General features: G+C 41.0%; 2 protein-coding genes across 4 annotated transcripts; one reads left to right on the forward strand and one right to left on the reverse strand.

The window, feature by feature from the left end:
- The first annotated feature begins 818 nt into the window (after nt 1–818).
- Nucleotides 819–12026, forward strand: cdk11b (cyclin dependent kinase 11B). 3 transcript variants are annotated; one of them, XM_029507492.1, is made up of 20 exons: nt 819–857; nt 1859–1989; nt 2194–2333; nt 2470–2594; nt 2689–2830; nt 3162–3337; nt 3819–3944; nt 4077–4175; nt 4503–4652; nt 4756–4830; nt 5681–5907; nt 6009–6099; nt 6189–6310; nt 6403–6508; nt 6664–6785; nt 7546–7653; nt 7970–8086; nt 8468–8616; nt 10574–10763; nt 11270–12026. In XM_029507492.1, exons 2-20 carry the CDS (start codon nt 1873–1875, stop codon nt 11360–11362), a joined length of 2475 nt encoding a protein of 824 aa, XP_029363352.1. In that variant the 5' UTR covers nt 819–857; nt 1859–1872; the 3' UTR covers nt 11363–12026. The 3 variants fall into 3 exon arrangements, with proteins under 3 accessions (XP_029363352.1, XP_029363354.1, XP_029363353.1); XM_029507494.1 differs by having other exon boundaries at nt 3201–3337; XM_029507493.1 differs by having other exon boundaries at nt 2218–2333.
- Nucleotides 10995–20130, reverse strand: mmp23ba (matrix metallopeptidase 23ba). The gene is made up of 9 exons (XM_029507495.1): nt 19858–20130; nt 19595–19770; nt 16986–17122; nt 16413–16552; nt 15787–15954; nt 15497–15661; nt 14610–14720; nt 13494–13620; nt 10995–13393 (listed from the first exon to the last, which is right to left on the reverse strand). The coding sequence occupies exons 2-9, from the start codon at nt 19739–19741 to the stop codon at nt 13219–13221; spliced, it is 1170 nt and encodes a 389-aa protein (XP_029363355.1). The 5' UTR covers nt 19742–19770; nt 19858–20130; the 3' UTR covers nt 10995–13218.
- Nucleotides 20131–21478: the final 1348 nt, after the last annotated feature.

Below are 21478 nucleotides of genomic sequence, written 5' to 3' on the forward strand. Positions count from 1 at the left end.
TCCAACTAAAAAGTTGAAATAGATTAATCAATTAAAGAGCGATACAACAGTGTTTTTAACAGTCATTGCTGTCGTCGGCCTAACTCACTCACACACACTGCTGTGGGTGGTTTGGACCTTCTCAATCGGTACTACCGGGAACAAGTTAAAACTGACCCCAGGGTTTAGAGGTTTGGGCTAGGGGTTGTGCAGTTGTCAAGTTTGTGTTGGACAGTGCCAACTGTGGAAGGATCAGTGCAGTTAATAGTTTAACATAACTGTTGGAGACATCTGCTCTGTCATCAACAGATACTTTCAAAAGAAAGACAATCATAGTATATTCCACTTGTCAATTTCAGGTGCATATACCTGAAAATTACACTGACAATATGACGCTATTCAGAATTGCAGATAAATAAATAAATTGAATGCTGCATCTTTGTCATCCCCCATCACCATGGTAACAGAGCTGGTTACCCACGTCACAAATCGGAGGATTTAGGAGATTTGGCATGACTCAGGGTACAAGTTCAAAATAAATATTATGGGAAGATAGTCGCTTCTTTCAACAATAAATATATGAAACAATTTTTAATCATTCTGTTTTCATAACTGAACAACGCTCCAGTGGAGGTTTGTGATCTTTCCTTGAACATGAATGTTTTCCTGAATTCCTCTGCTAATATATATATTTTACTTGGCAAAGTCCAGTCCATGCATAAATGAACCAATAACCGTAACCCTAACTCTAACAACTTTCTGATTTTTTTTATTAGATTGTAACATTAGAAGAAGTCAATGTTTCACATCGGAAGGTTTACACGGTACCCACACGGCAGGACTTCCGGTGTGCCATAATACCGCTGCGCATAATTCAGGTTAGTTTAACCGTTTCAACTGCTCACTGAAAATCCTCTTTGTTTACCATATTGACTGTTTTACGGAACGTTTCGGACGCAGGGACGGGTTCTTTGATTTAACCATGTACCAGCTGTACTATCTGTTTTTCCCAACATGTAATTAGCTGCATGAGTTGTTTAGCAACAGTGACCCATGCTAGTTTCAACTAGCTAGCCGTTAGTTAGCCACTGTGTTAGCATGCTGCTTGTGTCACAACACATAGTTAGGATGTTTTTGGGGAAATTAACTGCAGTCTCGCTTTGGTGGCAGACACAGGCTGCTAATTTACAGCTTACCCACTTGTTTATTTTGAGTTTGGCTATAAAGTTAGCGGGCATTTACGTCTGTCTGACTGATCTGTGAGCTAAACCACACACCGCCGCGCTGTCATGCACCAACTTTATGGCTGAAGCTAAACAACAACTGCACTTGGATGCTTATTGTGGACATGGACATTGAGCAAGGGTTTGATGTTGACTAAAGTGAGTTCGTCAGTATAAAGCTTTGGTTAGTAAAGTGTTATTCATTTATGAATGGATGCCTTCCATACTTTGTAGCAGATATGAAATGGAAGCTAATTTACAGTAAGGCCTCTGAATTTCACAGTTTGAAGTGAAAAAGTACCAGAACCTCATATTTTCGGTGCCGGTCAAACTGGGCAATAGTTGGGTAAACTAATTTCATAAATTATCTGTGGTCTTATTTTGACAACATGAAATGAATAATAAAAGATAGCTAGAAGAAGAAGATCATCTAACCTTTATTACATCAGGTAGAAGCTTGAAATCAAGATGTATTTCTCGAGAGAAATCTGAGTGCAGTAGGTTGAAAGAAGCAATAATCAACAAGTAGTTGAAATCGCTGTGTCCTAGCTATATTTCTTCATTTTCATGAAGTCATGATAAAAAAAAAAAAACAATTGTGAAACTACTTCATCATTCAACAAAGACTTTTTTGATGGTTGTGTGTTGTGGAGCAGGCGGTGCAGAGTGGATGCTGATGGGGGACGAAAAGGAGACCTGGAAAGTAAAAACTCTCGACGAAATCTTACTTGAGAAAAAACGCAGAAGAGAATTAGAAGAGAGAACAGATCCAAAGCGTCAGAAAAATGTAAAGTATTTTGAATATCATGTTAGACCTACTGGTTTGGTGCAGTGATATTTTTAATTGCGAAAATGTAGTATTTATGTGCAATATGTGCTTAAAAATAGTATCTCAAAGTACACAGTTCTGGTATTCAGTAACTATCTTTCTACATTTTCATGATTTCTTGCTTGTTTTAACTGAAAATTCTGCTCTTTTTGTGGTGCAAAGTTCACACAGGGCCTTGTTTCACAGGCGGATGATCGGGAATCCAAACGAGACACTCCGGAAGAAGGAGAATTACAGGATCAAAGAATGGAAATAACAATCCGTAATTCCCCGTACACACGGGAAGACTCAACAGAGGACAGGTACTTGAAATAATAGGAAGGTGGACTTTTAAGTTGTAATATTTCATCATAAAGGTATGTTTTGTCCTAGTTTAGAAATTATATAGTCTCAGTGCTACTTTTACCTGTCTTAATATTGTTTTTTACATCGTTGCAGAGGAGAGGAGGATGAATCTCTAGCAATCAAACCCCCACAGCAGATGGCGAGGAAAGACAAATCACACCACAGAAAGGAGGAGAAGAGAAAAGATAAAAGACGTCATCGCAGTCACTCTGATGAAGGTGTGCAAAGACCAACTCAAATTTTACAGCTTTATGCAACAGATTTGCAAATGTTTCTATAGGTCTGGTTCATTTGTTTTTGCTTCTGCACTAGGCAAACATGCACGACTCAAAGACAAAGAGAAGGAGAGAGAGAGTGATCGACGGAAGCGTCAGTGGGAAGAAGACAAGGCCCGGCGAGACTGGGAGAGGCAGAAGCGAAGGGAACAAGCTAGAGCTCATTCACGTAGAGAGAGGTAAGCATTGACTTTAGGGAGGAATCAAATAATAGACAGTTCTATTTTAGTGTGGACACAGATGTGTTAGATTGTAAAATTATGGATTGCAATATGAGTATAATCATTCAACATTGTTATCATTGAAGTTATCACATTTATTGAATTGGAAAATATTGCAGCCTAGAGTACTTTGAGTCATATTTAGGTCAGGTTGTCACACCAATATATTAATCATTGAGCTGTTAGAGATAAGAGAAATTCCTATGACACAATCACATTACTGTTTTCTCAACATTAACTAAAAATAAAACAAACAATGACAAAACTGGACTTTTGGTTGTCTGAACAGACCTCGAGTGGAATCTCCTGGGTTTTTTTTGGACCACAGGGACCGGCTGGAGCAACTGGAGCGCCAGCGTGAACGGGACCGAAAGCTGCGTGAGCAGCAGAAAGAGCAACGTGAGCTGAAGGATCGAGAGAGGCGAGCCGAGGAGCGACGCAAAGAAAGGGGTGCTCGACGAGAAGGTTAGTAACTAAAACCTGCTGTATTTCTGCTCTGGACTGAGCAAGGATAACTATCTGTCTTAGCCACCAGTCTTTATGATAAACCAGGATACAGACAAAAAAGAAATAAAAATAAAAGAATAGGAATATTTTCAAAATGTTTAAGTGTTCTTTTCAATTGTGTCTTACTATCAAACATTAAGTTTGTGATGAATTCTTTAAACTATAAAGTAGGGCTGAAACTATTATACATACTATACTACAAGATAACCTAACCCTAACGTAAATATGTTCGTTTTTTTTTTTCTCTTTTCTCCCATCTATTTAATAAGGCTAAAGAATTTATTCAATTTCTCCATTAATCTATGAAATAATCAATAGAATGCTCAATTTAAAAAAAATATAGCTTCAGCCCTACTATGGCATAAACTCTGAGTTTATGTGAAAAGAGAAAGTTGTGAAAGATAAGAGAGTGAAAGATAAGAGACACTTCTGTTCACAGTGCCATCCCACCACCGAATGCTACCTGATGAGTATGATGAGAAGCCAAAACAAAGTCACCGCAGTCGTAGTCCTACCCGTGTTCCCCGTGACAGGTCTGAGCACAGCGAACCACGGAAAAGTGCAAGTGAGTGGGCCTTTTAGAGGCCTTTATCATCATTATAAACTGTAGCCATATCCTGGGATTGTTTATTGATGCAATGGCTCCTGAAGCCATCACTTTCATTTCAACAAAGCTCATTGTACTTTTTGTCTGCAGTATTGAAAGAAGAAAAGCCAGAGAGCAAAGACTTGCTTGCAGACCTTCAGGACATCAGTGACAGTGAAAGGAAGACCAGCACAGCAGAATCATCTATGGGTAATGGAAAGTTAGCATTATATGGAAAGCCAAATTTACATTATACAACTATATCATTTTAAATATGATTAAAATTGCAGTTAGGCAAAGTGCAATCTGTCAAAATTATAGAAGCTGCGACCCCCCCGCAGTGTAGTTATAAGCATTGGGGTACTATAGAGATTACAGTTGCTGTAAAACTACATATGCATCTACTTTGTTATGAAGTGGTGACAGCATACAAGCACCAGTACCAGGAACATGATAATGATGGCAGTGTCAATATTGCAGTCACAGTTTTCCAAGTTCTTTTTGACAATTGGCTCCAATGTTTTCACTCTTTCTAAGCATCAGGATCTGGCTCTGATGAAGAGGAGGAGGATGAGGAGGAGTCAAGCAGCCAGAGTGAGGGTGAAGAAGAAGAAGAAGAGGAGGAGGAGGAGGAGGAGGAGGAGGAAGAGTCTGTCTCAGGCTCAGCGAGGTCTGAGCAGAGTGCAGGTAAATATATTTACAACTCACCCACAACTATGAGTTATGTCACTGTGGCGCTTTGGTTTTTACAGCCATCACATTTTTAACACAGCACTTTCTTCCTTTTCAGAGGATGTGAGTGAGGAAGAGCAGTCTGAGGAAGGGTTTGAAGAGGAGAGGGAGAATGGAAATCACATAACTGCAGGTGGCTGAAAAACTGGTCATAACAATCATAACATAATCATGACAATCATATTCCAGTGATACAAATGTCATGCAGTTTCATAAAGTGCAAAACAAATCTTTCTACTAATGTTAACTAATGCTCTGTTCCAAACGTGTTCACTAAGTCATGACAGTATAGCAGCAAGCCATAAGTAATTCAAAATTTTATATATAATTTAATAAATTTTATATAATTTTCCATGTTAAACATTTTCAGTGTAGAGTTAGCATGCATGTGGACAGATATTTAAATACGGTGATATGGACAAAACGATAACTACAAATAATTTAGTGTGAAGGTTTATTCTTCACTTTGGAAATAGTAATTTGAGCAAAAATCTGAACTGAAGGTCTTTGCTGACCTTTTCTAAGAGCTTTCATATATCATCAGTGCTGAGAAGGTCTCTCCTGTTCTTAACAAATTTTCGTGCTTGGGGACAAGTTATGACAATGACAACTGAACTAACACAAAGCATTTACCATGACAGTTTTATAAACTGCATGTGCTGATGAAAACGATTAAATCCACAAAAAATGTATAGATTTTGGGCCATATTAATAAAACAGTGGTTGTAAAAACGTTAACTTGCAGTCTGGGAAATTATGTTCAATTCACACTATCTCATAGACAGAAAATTTTTGGCAGACTAGAAAATGCAACCCTAATTTGAATCTAAATTTGTAATAAAATAATTAACAGTAAATTTCATTGTAAAAATTGCATCTCACAAACTGCATAGTATAAGAGTTTTAAAGTGGCTTTCATATATAAATTCTTGCACCTTCCATCAAATCCACATAGCACTAACCTCACCTTTTTCCACTCGCAGTGCCAGAGTCCCGGTTTGACCATGACTCAGAAGAGAGTGGTGAAGACATGGAGGAGGAGGAAGAGGAGGAGGAGGAGGATGAAGAAGCTGGAGAGGGTGACCCTACTCCTCAGTCCCAGACTCACTCGCGCTCCCCCACTTCTGAAGAGAACTACATCCCTGACTCCCCCCCAATTTCACCCGTGGAGCTGAAGAAGGAGCTACCCAAATACCTGCCTGCATTACAGGTCAGTACCAACACAATACAACAAGATCCATGGACATATGGTATATGTATTCATGCAAGTTAATCAAAAGATCTTCATCGTCATTGTGTCTGGGATTTCAGGGTTGTCGCAGTGTTGAGGAATTCCAGTGCCTGAACCGAATAGAGGAGGGAACCTATGGTGTGGTGTACAGAGCCAAGGACAAGAAGACTGGTATGAAGATAATTGCGCAAATATATTTTCTTTTATACTTGTCACAGGTATTTGGTAATGAAACATTAAACATGGTTTAATGTTTGCAGATGAGATTGTGGCCCTGAAAAGACTGAAGATGGAAAAGGAAAAAGAGGGCTTCCCCATCACCTCTTTAAGAGAAATTAATACTATTCTGAAAGCTCAACATCCAAACATTGTCACAGTGAGGGTGAGGGAACTCAAATACTTTGTTAGGTATTTGTTAATTCAGTCCTGGGATTCTGGATAAATATAATACATCCTTTCAATCCCATGTATCAGGAAATAGTCGTCGGAAGCAACATGGACAAGATCTACATTGTGATGAACTATGTAGAACATGACCTGAAGAGTCTAATGGAAACCATGAAGCAGCCCTTCCTGCCAGGTGATGTGAGATAATGTGGAGCCATAATTCATTTGCATGTGTATGTCATACTACAATGAATGGGATAAAATTGTTCTGTCTGTATTCAGCTGTGCAAATGAGAGTTTTAGCAGTGATTATCTCCTCTGTATTAAAGCATGACCTCTCACTTACAGGTGAGGTAAAGACTCTCATGATTCAGCTGCTTCGAGGAGTCAGACATCTCCACGACAACTGGATCCTGCACCGTGATTTGAAGACATCCAATCTTCTGCTGAGTCATAAGGGTATCCTTAAGGTAGGATAGATTAGATTTAAATTTGATTTAGATTTAAATATTGGATAGATTTAAATTCTAATTCAGTAAATTAAATCTGTTAAAAGAGTGAAATTAGTTTTCCAATTTACTGTTTGTATTATCTGCTGACTATTACAACACAGGCTCAAGTCTTTCAATATTTTGCCTAGGATAATTTGGTTCTCTACAAATAATCATATTCCTGTATGTGTATGTACATCTGAGTGATCTGTTCAACATATACACACTGAGAATACTGAATAGCTGTTTGGAAAAGTTGGCTGCCCTGTTTAAAAAAAAATAATAATAATAATTGTAAAACTCACAAATAGCAAAGAAAAAAACTGATGCTAAAACAAATGAACATGCATTTTAGGGGAAACGCAGAAACTCAAAGTGTTTTCTTTCCCCCAAGCTAGCAGCAATTCAGCACAGTTGAACAAATAATACATGATTATTCAGTCAAGTAGAGCATGAATTTCCGGCAAAGACTGTATCCATGTGGAAATAAATTGGGTATTTATCGGCATTTGTTAGCGTGAATTTTAATCAAGCAAACCACGCTCCATCAAAAGACTTTTCAAGTTTGATAGGATTATCCTGTGCAGTGCAGCACCAGTCTGATTTTACAGGAAAAGTCATGGCCTCATGAAATTACCACATTATGAGAAACCTTTATCAAGGCTGAGGAGTTGTTCTCTTCCCTGAAATAAATCATAGTTGTTTTAAAGTACCTTTTCTTCTCTGTCTTTTACTTCAGATTGGAGACTTTGGTTTGGCACGCGAGTACGGTTCCCCGTTGAAGCCATATACCCCCGTAGTTGTGACCCTGTGGTACCGGTCACCAGAACTGCTGCTCGGAGCCAAGGTGAGAAGTCAACTTCATACTACTTCCCCACGTTGCACTACGGCTATTACATCATCTTGATTGGCTGTTTTATGCAGAAATGTATTACCACAAGACAACAACATCTGTGAAGCATTGACTTTAAGATAAATGCCATGAAACACTCTTTGAGTTTTACGTGTTTGACTTACTAAGCCAGCCGGCAGAAGTCCAGCAGCACAGTCAAAGTGGAGAATGTCCTCTTTCAACAGACAAACTCAAATGTGGAAACATGCCAGTAAGACTGTCTAGTTTATGTTTCTGCGGAATGACACTGTGTTTGTTCTTTTCTCCGCAGGAGTACTCCACAGCTGTGGACATGTGGTCAGTGGGCTGCATATTTGGTGAGCTGCTGACCCAGAAACCGCTTTTCCCTGGAAAATCTGAAATTGACCAAATTAACAAGATTTTCAAGGTGAATGCCGTCATTTACCCTACTGAAATAAAATAAATCCTTAACATAACGGGTAAAGCGCTTCTGTTTATGGCCTGTAAATCTTTACTGCTGTCAGTGTGTCGGCCTGCAGTTCTGTGGTGCACCACAGGGTGGAGCACTTTGTGATTGTCAGCCCATCTGATGAAGCTATTATGAGACTAGAGCTAACCACAGTTGGCTGAATATTTTTCTGTAGATATTGTGCATAAAACATGTCAACCGTTATCCTACGGTCCTTACCAGTGATGAATTACAATATTAAGATGTATTTGTCCCCAGGTCTGCGGTAAACTCCACCAAAGTCGGATTATGTCATATGCATCTGTCTTTGCACTAACAATTTTTCTGTGTTGCCTGTAGGATCTGGGGTCACCCAGTGAGAAGATCTGGCCGGGCTACAGTGAGCTGCCTGCTGTGAAGAAGATGACTTTTACAGAGTATCCCTACAACAACCTGCGAAAGCGCTTTGGAGCCCTACTCTCAGACCAAGGCTTTGACCTCATGAACAAGTAGGACAGCACACAACTTAACACCTTATGCACTACACTGCTTCATCACTGCACATCTAGGAGTCTGACTGCTGGTATTCCAGCAGATTTTTGACTACCAGCTGCCACCAGTTAGGAATACTCAAATGGATGTGTTTTCATGTTAGATGGCGAAATCTGACAGGTATTTTACTTTAATACTCAGTTTAGTCTATCATTGATCAGCAATTATTGATTGTTGGCAGTGTTTTCAGTCCATTATTGATAAAACAACATCATATGCCAATGAAAAGAAAATGTTCACCAGTGATATCAGTAACAATCAGCATGACTCCTTCAGTGGAAATTGCCTTACTTGGATGAACACAATGCTATGCTGTCAGATTCTGTTACTCTTTCCAGCACTTTTTATTCAGTCAGTGCATTTCTGGCAAGCTGACTTAAAACATGACAACAGTAGCGCACTGGTAATTCATCAGCATGCCTCAGCAGCAGCCCTGTTCCATTTCTCACAAACACACACACCATGGAGAGTCTCCACACTCAGAAAAAAATGTTTTAGAAAACACACACCTAATATGAAAAATGAATTTCACACAGAGAACGGTCGGGTGATAATTCTCTTTCACACATTCCAAAGATCAGCCCTGTGCAGCAGCTGCCTTCCTCTCAGATCTTCACCCACCCACAGAGCCCTTTGCCTACACCTGTAAATGGCAAAACCATACTTGTTTCCTCACAGCTGCAGAGGATGGTAACAACATGTCCACTGTTTGCCAGAGGGACCACAGTTCAGTGGAACTTTGGCACCTGGCCAGCTCTGCTGAGACCTTCCAGTTCGAAAAGTTTCAGACAGCGCAGTGTAGTCGGAGATGTAGTTTGGCAGGTAGACATCACAGAGCTGTTTGGAATATCACACCCCTCTGTGTAAAATTGTGAAGATTGAGGCACATATTCTCCAACCTCAACGTCTCTTTTTCTAAATTTGAAGCATTATATAAAGCCAGTTCAGAAGTAACTAAGTGTAAAAAATAACAGATAAAAGGTAAGATCATTTGATTTCATTCCTGGTCCTGAAGATGCGGAATACTATGGGTTTTCTATCCTGGTTATCCTGAGTGGTTAGTTCCCCATTACCTTGGATCCCTGGTTTACAGAGGTTTGTATGGCTCCACTAAAATTCAGCCGGGCTCTCAGGTGCAGGAAGGAGTGTGCATTTTTTTGGAATTCCAAAACAGAAACAGTCATTTAGACACAAGCAGAGGATTGTCTGCTTTAATACCAGTCTGGGCCTAAAATGTCAAAGAGGTGACAGCAGTCAATAATCCTTCACTGGCATTTTCTCCGGTATAAAAACTGTAACACAAAATCTGTTCAAGCTCCAATTAGACACAGTTAGAAAGCCAATTATCACAATTGAGCAACTCTCCAATAGGTTCTGTTGATCCTGTCATGTACAATTAGGAGTCTGGCACAAGAGCACAGGCCCCATCTTCTGCCTCAGTTATACGTGTGTAGATACTATGTAGCTTTAAAGGCTACTTAAAGGCCTACTTCTTTAATAGTTTATTACTCAGTTACCTGTTTCTTATAATGTCCTCATTCAGAAGTTTTAATTAGAGTAAGATGTTACTGATCTGTTCCGTTGAAGCTGTTGATGTTGGCTGCTTGGAATAGCAACCTGTGTGTCTGTCTTGCTCTTATCCTGTAATTCTCTTGTTAGTATTTTACTGGCTTTGGCACAGAAAGATGATTTCTCCAGGGTCAACCCCTCCTACTGTGGAAATTGGAGATGACAGCAGCCACTGGTGGGACTACCTCCAGATTAGCCGTCAACCAAAATATAGTCTGAATTTAGCAAAGTTTGACAGTTTAATCTGCGCTCCACACGTTGAGGTTTCCATATAAATATATATTATTATTATATAATTATATTATTAATAACTCCTTATAAACTCAATCACTAACTGTTTTCCAGATTCCTAACTTACTGCCCCAGTAAGAGGATTGTGTCAGATGATGCACTCAAGCACGAGTACTTCAGAGAGACGCCGCTGCCTATCGACCCATCCATGTTCCCCACCTGGCCCGCCAAGAGCGAGCAGCAGAGGGTGAAGAGAGGCACCAGTCCGCGTCCACCCGAGGGAGGCCTCGGCTACAGTCAGCTGGTAAGGACATTAGGCTGCACTTTCTCCATTACATACAGCTACCAGGCTTTCCGAACGCTGTCTGTGTTAAATAGATTACAGACCTACAGGCTTCTGCTTTGCGTCCGTGGATTTCCTCATTGTGTTTTCCATGAGCACCCTTTAGATGTTATTAGTGCTTTCTCACTGATAACTCAGACCATTTGATTGCGAGGCTTTCATTCTACATCAAGTTTTATTTTTTGGGTTAGGATAGAAAAACTTATGAAACAAACCATGAGACATTAATGTGGGAAACCAAGGATTAATTATAATATCAATAATAAACATATTCATGCATAGTAATGTAATACAATCAAAATGTCTCTTTTAAGGTTAAGGGCTTTCCAAGGTAACCAGTGTAGTATTTATCAGTTCTACAGTAAATATGTATAAAAAAAAAAGGAACTGCATATCATAGGTGTGATGAGACTGAATGTCATTTACCACAAGTTATCTTTATTTACTTTACTTTATTACCCCTGCAGGGTGATGATGACTTGAAAGAGACAGGCTTTCACCTGACCACCAGCAACCAGGGCGCATCTGCAGTTGGCCCAGGATTCAGCCTCAAATTCTGAGCGTGAACTGCAGGAACCCTGGCTCTCTCACTGAGGAATTGGGAGCAAAGCGTTTTGGGACTTGTTCTGTTGGAACTGGACAGTGTCACTTGTTTACCACGGTAAACGAGATCTACATCTGATCATTTATAACTGTTACCAAATAGTCAGGACTGTCTCACAGCAAGACTGGTGGCTTAAACATTTTGAATTTTTCCCTAAACACTTCTTCTGTGCATTTTCAAGCCATATCATAAAATGTGGCAATTTTAGCTCTTGAAGAAGAGACACAACCGTAAATCTTTTAGAAGTTTAGCACTCATGTTTAACTTTTGGTTTATTTTCTGTTTTATACTTCACGAGAGGAGACCAGATCTTATAAATGGTTGGTATTTCCTGGCTGCCTGAGCTACTGTATAATGATGCAGCATTGGCTGGGTTTTCCATCCAACTTAATGTTAGAAATTTACTTGAGACTGTCAGCTCACTTGATGACAGGGGGACGATGTTTTTGTTAGAAATAAAGTTTGAAACTTAGTTTTTTCTGCCATTTTCCCTATATTTATAAATGCTGTCCAAGCTATGCAAACATAACCACACACTGCCAGAAGAGGGGAAAAAAATGAAGGGAAGTTGTGCATTTAAAAAAACAAAAAAAAAAAAAAAAAAACAGCCTTGAACCCAACTTGGTAGTCACCGTCCAAAAGTGATGTCATTCCTTGCGCTGCGCACTTTGTCTCAGTACTTTGTTCTTTCAGGGGGAAAGAAGCCCAGACTTCATTCTGCCTTTGTTTTTAAATGGCTCTGCAACTTCAGTATTAAACCATTAAATTCTTTGATTTTGAGCCGAAGAAAAATAAACAGTACTGTTTCGTTGCCTGCAAGACCACTTGCTGCTTTCGCTGGAACAAGTGCAGAAAAATCCTTTTACCTTGAGACTTCCTGAGCCAGCACTGAATGGAAATGTTCATTAATCAGTTTTATCTATCCCTTGCCCCCACCGGAGCCCTTCTGCAGATTATTGCACCTGATGTGTTGAATAAGCTTGGAAGGAGAGCTACTAGTGGAACTGACTGCTCAGTCTCTGGAGACAGAGTGCTGGCTTCACTGTGAAGCTAGTAAAGTAAGTTAGACGTCTGAGGTGTTCCATATGTGGTTTAAGGTCCAAGTAGTTCCAAAGGCTGTAGACAACATTGCTTATTCTGGCTTTATTAGCTTAGTTTGATCAGTGCGTAAATTATTCAAATGTCATGCATCTAAGCAAGGGCTTCTGTAACTTTTTCAGGCCACTAAAAAGAAAAACATTTGGGACATGGCTGTTTTTTGGATGATGTTTTTTTTCATGTGGCCTATAGGAGTGTGTAGAATCCAATATCGAAAGCTCCAACTGTGCTGACATCTTTTTAACTAAAGATGGCATTATCCAACTAATTTGTCCCCACTTTTCTGGGGATGTCCCAGGAACCTGTGGGTGGCCTTGGACCTCATTACTAACTTAGCAGCAAGAGCTTTTAAGAAGTCCAGGCTCAATGAATTCAGGGTGGACATCGTCCCAAACAGCTGATGGGGGCTGCAAGGATTTTTCATCACCAAATAAAATACAACCCACAATGTCTGCCATGAACAGCTTTTCACAGTCAGGTAGTATTTTCACAAAAATACTACTTTTCACCGCACATTTATTCCTTGCACATATAAAAAGGCATTTACACAATGACAATGAATGGACGATAGACGTGTGTAGGAGATAAAGGGAAGTCAGTTTAAAAAAAAAAAAAAAAAAAATATGTGCCCTAGTGATTGAGGTCTCCTGGTGACCGTGTGTGTGTGTGTGTGTGAATGTGTCCCTTTCAGTGTGTGGTGGAGATCAGAAGCCATCAGAAGCGCACGCGTACCCTCCACGAGTAGTTAGTGAGAACTTTGTCTTTTTTCTTCACGATGCAGGTGTATGTGCCCTCGTTGATGGCGTTGGCCACTATAGTGATGTGGTCGTCTTTCAAGGAGATGTAGTTTGGGTGAGAGTACTCCAGCAGCTCCCCGTCTTTATACCAGCTGAAACGGGAGTCAGACATTACACGGTGCTGAGTGAAATCATACTCTCCCCATCACTGCGGTTGGGAGGACTAATGACAGATTACAGACAGATACTTACTATACAATGCCTTTCTTTGATGCTATTTTCTTCCCACAGCGAAAGGTTAGTGTCTTGCCTTCGACAACCAGCTTGTGTTTGGTCCTTGGGGGAGAGGGTGTCGGAGCCACAGTGGGGAAAGGGAATTCTGAGGAAGATTGAAGGAAATGGACCAAAATAAAAAAAAATCATAGATTCTTACACTTGTACAATATTTGTGTCCATGTAATAATCAACTAGAGAAATTTGATGGAATAAAGGATTTATGAGATAAGCTATTTTACCATTTGTCTTCTCCACAATTTTTAGAATCTGGAGATGTGACAAACACCTTCCTGACACCCATGATGGTCATTTTGACGTGAACTCTATCGCGTCAGACACTTGCTCCAATTTTCACAACCCCTGGCCTGCTTGACAAAATTGTCATTATAATGCATCCCATCTGCTTTCTGACAAAGACAACAGTCTGCCTTGTGATCAACTCAAATTCTGCTTAAAAACAGTCGCTCTTGTTAATGCCACAAAAATCCAAATTGACCTTGTGTGTCTCTAACCCTCAAGCCACAGTCTGAAATTCCAGCGGTTTGGACTCACTCAGGAATTTTCCACAGCCGTACAACATCTCCCAATCAACAATGAGGAACAGATTACTGTGAGCCAGCAATCGTATCCTCTTGCCTCTCTCCACACTGTCCCTTGTTGCTGACAAAAAATCTCAGACAGCCACAACAATCTATGGGCTGCACTGGTTAAGAGGAGCCATTTCCTGTTGTGGAACAGAGGGACTCAGCACTAGCATGATAACACTAAAGAGGCTGCTAGCTTGCTGATGTGTTATCAATGCTTCGTTTAGATGCAACAATCAGCAGGTATCCTCTCCACTGTCAGGATTCTAGTCCGACACTAAATATTAACTTGAGTGGTAGCAAGTGCAATTTCCCCTTTGAATTAGATTCTTAAAAAGCCCCACTGCTGCTCTGCATGGCGGGACCTGTTGGCTCCTGTCGCTCCGTTGGCAAAAAGTTCACAGAAGTTCCTTGTGCTGCTCAATTGAGAGAAAACCTTCTCTCTTTTTTTTTTTTTTTTCTCACCCCTGGACGGCTGCTGCTGTTTTCTGCTGTGTCTGTGTCTTACCGTAACAGAAATCACAGCTGGAGGGACAGTGCTTCTGCATCAGCTTGCGCTTGCTGTCGCAATAACCTTTCCGAGCCCAGGCTGGGCAGATAAAAAGCCGGTCCAAACATCCTGGAAGAGAGGAGGAGATAAAGTGAGGAGGATCAGACAGCAGCTCAGCAGCAGAAGAATTTGGATCCCACATCTGCTTTTTCCTCCAATGAAAATGACTCACCATAATACACACTAATCATGACTCATGAGTAGTTTATACAGTACTCATTAATGCCACGTTGGCTTTCAGTGTCACTGTGGTCTCCATTCTGGTTGAATCTGACCAAAAATGGATCGCAGGTTCGTCTACCACAGTGTATGAAGAACCAATCGTTTCTCTGCTGCCAAGGCTCAGACTTCCCAGAGGGCCATTGTGTGCGATTGCCGTTACTTGCTCTGACTTCACTGGGAGACTTCCTTGACACTGTTATTTATAGCTGTCAAAGATGGGACATCACCGTTCCATGACAGCGCAGGCGTACTTTCTCTTTTAATTTTGGCATGTTGAACGCAAACATCGGTGAGCAGGAAGTGTCAGACTGGGTGGAAATCAAGAGGCTCCACCATGACAGACCATCTGGGACGAACCAGGCTTGACACCTCATTGTCTGGTTGGCCCATCAGGCTTATCTTGTAATCTGATCCCAGCATGAGAACTGGAAACTTTTAGGCTTGAAGAACTTTTCCATTCATTCAAGAGATTTTACCTTTCACCTCTGGATGAATGACATCACATATTCAACGTCAAATCTGTTGGCTTTTGAGTTATGCTTCCATTATATCTGAAATCAGATGTAGATATACTCATTTGTGTTCTGGCTGAACTGTGAGTCCTGTAAGGACTATGAACTCACCATAGAGACGGTGTAAACCCCATACTTCATCCTGTGTGATTAGTTTGCGGCCTGTCAAAGTTGCATTCAGGTGCATTATAGCTTTTGGATCCATTGAATGCATCAGTCCCAGGACATGGCCAATTTCATGAGTTGCCACGTGGACAAGATCTGTCAGCCAAACCCCTGAAACAAAAACATTTAGGATTACTTTCTCCTTCTGTTACTGTCCGTCCAGCGCAGTATCTGCTGCTTCCATGACATTGTGTGTTAAGTATTAGTATTTGAACAAACATGATAGAGACACAAGCCTTTCTTCCAGCTGAAGCGCATGTTTCCAAGAATCCAGTATTCATGGTCGTCAAAGTGGATCTCACCCGTCTGTGGGAAGAATGCGTGCGCCAGTTCTCCTGTGATGCCATCGAAACAATGGTGCAAGTGGGAATGCAGACAGTCTGTGTGGTTGACAGGGTAAAAGCCTGCCAAAACAGAGAGAGAGATGTATATCTCAGCCGAGGAGGGAAACCCTCACTGCATCGTTTCTGCCTCTGCGTACTCTACAGCAGGTGAATGATGAATTACAAAAGACAGAGCTTTTTATCAGCCTTCACCCTGAAAGATGACAACCATTCCGCTCACTGTCGCAGAGAACTAATGCAGGACCCTGCAGTTTGCACGCAAAAGGGAAAGCTTGAGCACAATTTACACTCACCGCGGTTTGACATGTAGCCAATGTTTTGGGATTTTAGAAAATCATATTGAATATAAGCTTGGTAATATAGCTGTGCTCGAGGGATTTCGTGAATTTGGAGATGAAGGCATGTCAGTGATGACAGCTTTGAGGGGGAAAAAAAGAAAACTTTAAAGCCGAAGTGTGACGCTTGGAGCCAAGAAACATCTGTTGGGGACGAACACAGCCACCATGCAGAGTACCCACCAATCTTAATGTCTGCTTCTTGGTCAGCTGGCACCTCTCTGAAGCTGAACGGCGAGACGTCGCTCCACATGCCAAAGGCCCTGGCGATGCCTCGACGCGTGTCGCTGGCATTTATCAAGTTTGTTGGGAAGGAGAGCAACCTGCTCGGAGACAGCAGTATTTGGGTAGTTAATACTCATGTGTATACACATTCCTCCACAGCAGATGGCTGTGACTAAGCACAATGGATACTGTTCACACAGACCACAGTTCCCACAAGCACCCAAACTACAGCCACCATTACTATAACTTCTATAACTTGATCCTCTCCCATATATCTACGAAGGTTCAATGAATATGTATATAATCTTCATACGTTTATAGAAAAGAATAAATCATCAGCCCATCTCTGTCAGATGAATGTTATCAGATGATGCATCTTTGGCTTTGGGTGGCCCAACCTTCAAAAAGTGCCTTCAGCTGACTTGATATTTCCCATCTATGTGCCCAGGATGTTTCATCTCCCTCCCTTCCCTGTTTCTACAGCTGTACTTCTCTGCTGTGTTGACTAGAAGAAGAATTTCGAATGAATACTTGTATGTTAGCTTGAACTTGTCCCATTTGAGCTGCTCAGGGGTGAGGGTGTAGCGCTTGTTCCTGGAGAGATGAAGCATTTGTGACCGCGCCTCTTTGCGGATCCCGATGAGCAACACAGTGGTGTGAGCTTCTTCCTTGGACAAAGAAAAACCTTTAATTAATCTCCTCACACTTTAAAGTAGTGTTAGGAACTGGACCTCGAAACCTCTGATGTTATTTTCTAATCAAAATAGGAAGCAGTAACACTCTTTGATCAGTCTTTGGAAGGAATTGAAAGTGAAGTGTTGGAGAGGGACTGTAGTAGCTGCAGCGTTCAGCATCTGAACAGTTCTGCTGCGCAGCCATCAGCCATGCTTTCCATTACATTGAATATGAGTCTTTCCACAGATAAACGTGTCTTATGGCTCTTTGAGGGATTTTTATAGCTTTGAAAGACTGTTTATCAGTGTCTTGCATTTCATTGCTTTAAATATTCTGTGACTGATGTTAGGTTGCGGTGTGCCTTGGCTTTCATTTCTATAATAGTGCTTCCACCAGTTGATAAAATCTAACAATAAATCCAACTTAAATGCTTGAACTCATTCCATGATTCGGACCCAGAAGCCCACTGTGTGCTTGAAAGTGTGAAAAGCTCCTGTTCGATCTTAGGCAGGTTTAACAAGAATCCACTAAAACTGTCAAACTCCTGAAGGAGCATACAACTCTCCACCTAAGTTTATCGTTGCTTATGTTGAGATCACTACTTTTTCGGGTGTAACCTTAACCTCACGTCATATCGAGCCTATTTAATCAGGTGTTAGATGTGAGGCACAGGCTGCCTATACAATACAGGTTGCAGGAAGTAACATATATACAGTCTCGTACGACCCACGCTTAAAACCAAGTGTTTGTCATTTTGTGTGGAAGTTTCAGCAACGTGACCATTTAAAATCGAAGAGGAGGCATTTAAGGGGAAGCTATGGGCTTCAATAGGCTTCAGAAAAGTGTGTTGCTGCGCACTCTTTCCCCAAGAGTGGAACTCCTTAATGCTCAGCTCTGTTGAGGCGTGAAGCTAAACACTGCCGTGGCCCTTTAAGGTTGCGAGATAAATCTGATCATAAACAGGAGAGGAAGAAAAACCTATAGTCCACGATTTTCCTACTGGTAAAAATACTCTGTGAATATCATAGCCACTCCCTTCACTTTGCATTCTACACCCTATCCTCTGGATCCCAGTCCTGCTTTGCCCAGTCAAGACAAGGAGATGCCGTACTTCCTTCATTTCCTGACACAAATAGAGAGGCAGGGGCAGGCCGTCTGGTGGACTGTCTGCCCCTGCTGCTGAACTGGGCGACGACTGATATTAAACATCATGTTTCTCTGTTGCATTTTATCTCACAAGTCACAAGTTTCGTGCAACTGTTGCTTCCGTGACCTTAGCTGACACGCTAGTCTTGCGTCTTGCGTTCAGTGATTTAGAAGGTGTATGTTGTTGTAAGGCCAGCTCAGTTATTCCTGTGACATGTGCTGACATAGTCTCTGCAAATCTAATCTCATACTTTGGCACAAATAAAGATGAGCCATAAACCACGAGGACAAAACAAGCGTGCTTGACTAAACCCTGTGGTGAATGCTGACTCAGAGGAGTGACGGTCATGCCATGAAAACACATTAAAATGCTCTTTGACTGCATTTCGACCTACATTCGTTCACAAACTGATGCATTTATAACCCACAGTGTCTTTTCTTCTTATTCTACATTGTATTTTGGTAGCCTGCAAGAAGCTTATCAAATGCCTCAATGTAATCCTCACCAGTGGTCCTCTTGAGTGACTCAATGGGAGAGTGTGGCAAAGGAAATTACTTAAAGCTGAGGGAGTTAAGACGATTATTCAATTCACATAAGTACAGGGATCCCTCCTTTAATCAAACCTGATATTAATATTAACATCTTAAAAGTCTTTAAGCTCGGACTTCTACATGATAACAGCGATAGAAAATATGATTGATGCTGAGGATATCTGGTCTTCATTAAGTCTGTTCATTCTTTTGACCTTTCATTGAGCCTGATCCCCTTTTACTCCGCACATAAGACCGTACTTCAATTAAAAATGTCACAATTGAATTTATTATACTGGCTGTCAAATGTACACACGTTTGTACAACAGATGGTAAGGAAGGGCTTTACTCTTTAAGTTCCTGAGTGAATTTGTTGCCGAAATGAAAGCGACTTTACTTCAATAAAACTTAACTCAGAATCACGTTTGGGTTCAGAGTCAGTGCTGGGGGGACAGTGATCACGACTTCAAGCATTTACTTTTAAGAAATGAAATCGTTTTACACGAGTGCTGCCTCGTGTTATAACAATAACATGTCTGCCGAATTGAAAAGTGGCCTTTGCTGATTAAATATAATTCAAAGCAATAATATTCCAGATATACTGCCTCACAGAAACCTATCGTAAACGTGAAGCTGCCTAATTTTGTATGGAATTTGGTCTCTTGCTTCCTTAAATGATCGAGCAAGCAACAACTTAGCTCGACTTATTTGCAAGCCAACGCTGAGCGGCGGGCTTGACACCCGGGCTCAGCGCCTTTTCGCGGCTGGTGAAGTGGTGACAGACATACCTCCAACCTCCAGGTGGGAAACGCTGCGGTTCGCTGCATCCCTGCGGACAGCAGGGCGAGCAGGGCGAGCGGCGCGGCGGCGGCCAGCAGCGGAGCGAAGCCCCGGTCCCCTCTCCCTAAACTTCTGGGAGTGTGACAGCGCACCATGGCTCCGATTATCACACCTTTAGGGGAATCTAAAAAAAAATATATATATAAATAAATAAAAAACATTAAGAAAAAAAAAAAAAAAACTACCCTCTGCTAAAAGTGCACTGGGTTACCATCTACGGCCTGTGCGCACTACTCCTCCATTGCGCTCCTCTGCAGCGGGTCGGTGTGCGGCAGCGCAGTGCAGCCTGCGGACCGGGTGGTGAAGGCAGTGCAGACTGCATCGGCTCTGCTCGGCTCTTTTCCGCTCAATGCGTCTGCCAGAGGGCTGGTTTCACATTACTGTAGATGGGGCAGGAGGTCAGCGTCGAGACAATCTAATGAAAACCAAACGCGCCCTGTCCATCAAAACCACTTGCCGCAAACCGCCGGAGTTCCGTGAAAGCAACTCCAAGTAGTCTTTTTCTGAACATGGCTCTTTTTTTTTTTTTCCTGAGGTTTATGTAACACCGCTGAGACTGAGGGAAGTTTACTTTGCTGCTGATCTTACTGTCGCATGCACACCCATTTCTAAGGAGCAGAAAAGTATGAAATAAAGCGGGTCGTATTAGACATTATTCTGGTAGCCAATCCCTCAACTCCAAACAAAATGCAGTGGAGCATTTTACAATGCGAGACATTTTAAGCGCTCACAGTGAGCACAGTAACATGAGCAGTGCAGAAACCACAGAGAAGTCACTGCTGGTGAGTGATGGGCTGTGAAGCCAGTCAGCACTTGTTCTCATTGTCCTGTATTTTGGATGAATTTGGACGTTTTAGAGCAGTCTTTGTTTTTTTTTTTTTTTTTTTTTTTTTTGCAAAATGACTATAAAAGGGACATTGGGATCCAAGAAACGCACGTAATGTCCACACCTACCGTTTGAGTTTGAGAGCACATGATGAACATGATTTCTCTGGGTTGCTTCATAAGTTATTGCGGACATTGTTACACGTGTAGGTATTTCTCTTTCAGGCCTTTTCGTATCGAACCTCGTGGGGCGATGAGGAACACATTCAATTTTAGTGAAGCTCTGTTTTATTTTAATTTTAGTGAAATGTCATGGTCAATGAGAGGCAGGGTCTTCTCACACAAACTGCACACACAGTACAGACATTATAGAGTGTTCAATTCGTTCATGTAAAAGAATATAATATTAAGGTTTTATTATAAGTAATTCAATAAGTAGTTGAATTTAAAGTATAATTAAAGAGAAAAATCACATATTTTAAAATATACCGATACATTCAAACATTTCTAACCCAATTTTGACTTTCCCTGGTGAGTACGTACATTTATATAGCTATGAATCAATAATAAACTCAGTTACTTTTGGAGAAAAGTAATTAGTAACTATAACTAATCTGAAACGTGTCCAACACTTATCTTTACTATATTTAAATGTGAAGTGTCTGACATTGGTTATGCACTGAGTGCCCTTCTACTGTTAAAACACGACAGATTTTGTTTACCTGCAATAGGACATGTGAAATGATGACACCGTTCACTTACAGTAACATTAAGCAGCCGTACATAACATCATCATCATCATTATTATTACTATTATTTGAGACTTAGGTCCTTAATATGGTCTTCATCGTTAGTGCTAAATGGAAATTGAAAGGTAAAAAACCACATCTAATTAATTTAAACGAGCAAAGAAGCACTGTTGCAACTTTAGTCGTGTAGTTACATTTCCGGGAATAATGACGGTGACCCATCACACCCATCATAACGCCTCTAAACAAATACACATA

The sequence above is a fragment of the Echeneis naucrates genome, chromosome 7 (assembly GCF_900963305.1).
Source record: "Echeneis naucrates chromosome 7, fEcheNa1.1, whole genome shotgun sequence".
In the NCBI taxonomy this organism is placed as follows: domain Eukaryota; kingdom Metazoa; phylum Chordata; class Actinopteri; order Carangiformes; family Echeneidae; genus Echeneis; species Echeneis naucrates.

Bases quoted from the DNA above. Each gene is read 5' to 3' on its own strand.
- mmp23ba (XM_029507495.1), bottom strand. From the start codon at position 19,741: ATGGTGCGCTGTCACACTCCCAGAAGTTTAGGGAGAGGGGACCGGGGC. The intron at 15,662-15,786 runs GCTTGTGTCTCT...TTTTTGTTTCAG, and splicing joins GCGCTTCAGCTGGAAGAAAG to GGGTTTGGCTGACAGATCTT. The intron at 13,394-13,493 runs GTAAGTATCTGT...CTCCCGTTTCAG, and splicing joins TCAAAGAAAGGCATTGTATA to CTGGTATAAAGACGGGGAGC.
- cdk11b (XM_029507492.1), top strand. From the start codon at position 1,873: ATGCTGATGGGGGACGAAAAGGAGACCTGGAAAGTAAAAACTCTCGAC. The intron at 3,945-4,076 runs GTGAGTGGGCCT...TTTTGTCTGCAG, and splicing joins CGAACCACGGAAAAGTGCAA to TATTGAAAGAAGAAAAGCCA. The intron at 8,087-8,467 runs GTGAATGCCGTC...TGTTGCCTGTAG, and splicing joins AAATTAACAAGATTTTCAAG to GATCTGGGGTCACCCAGTGA.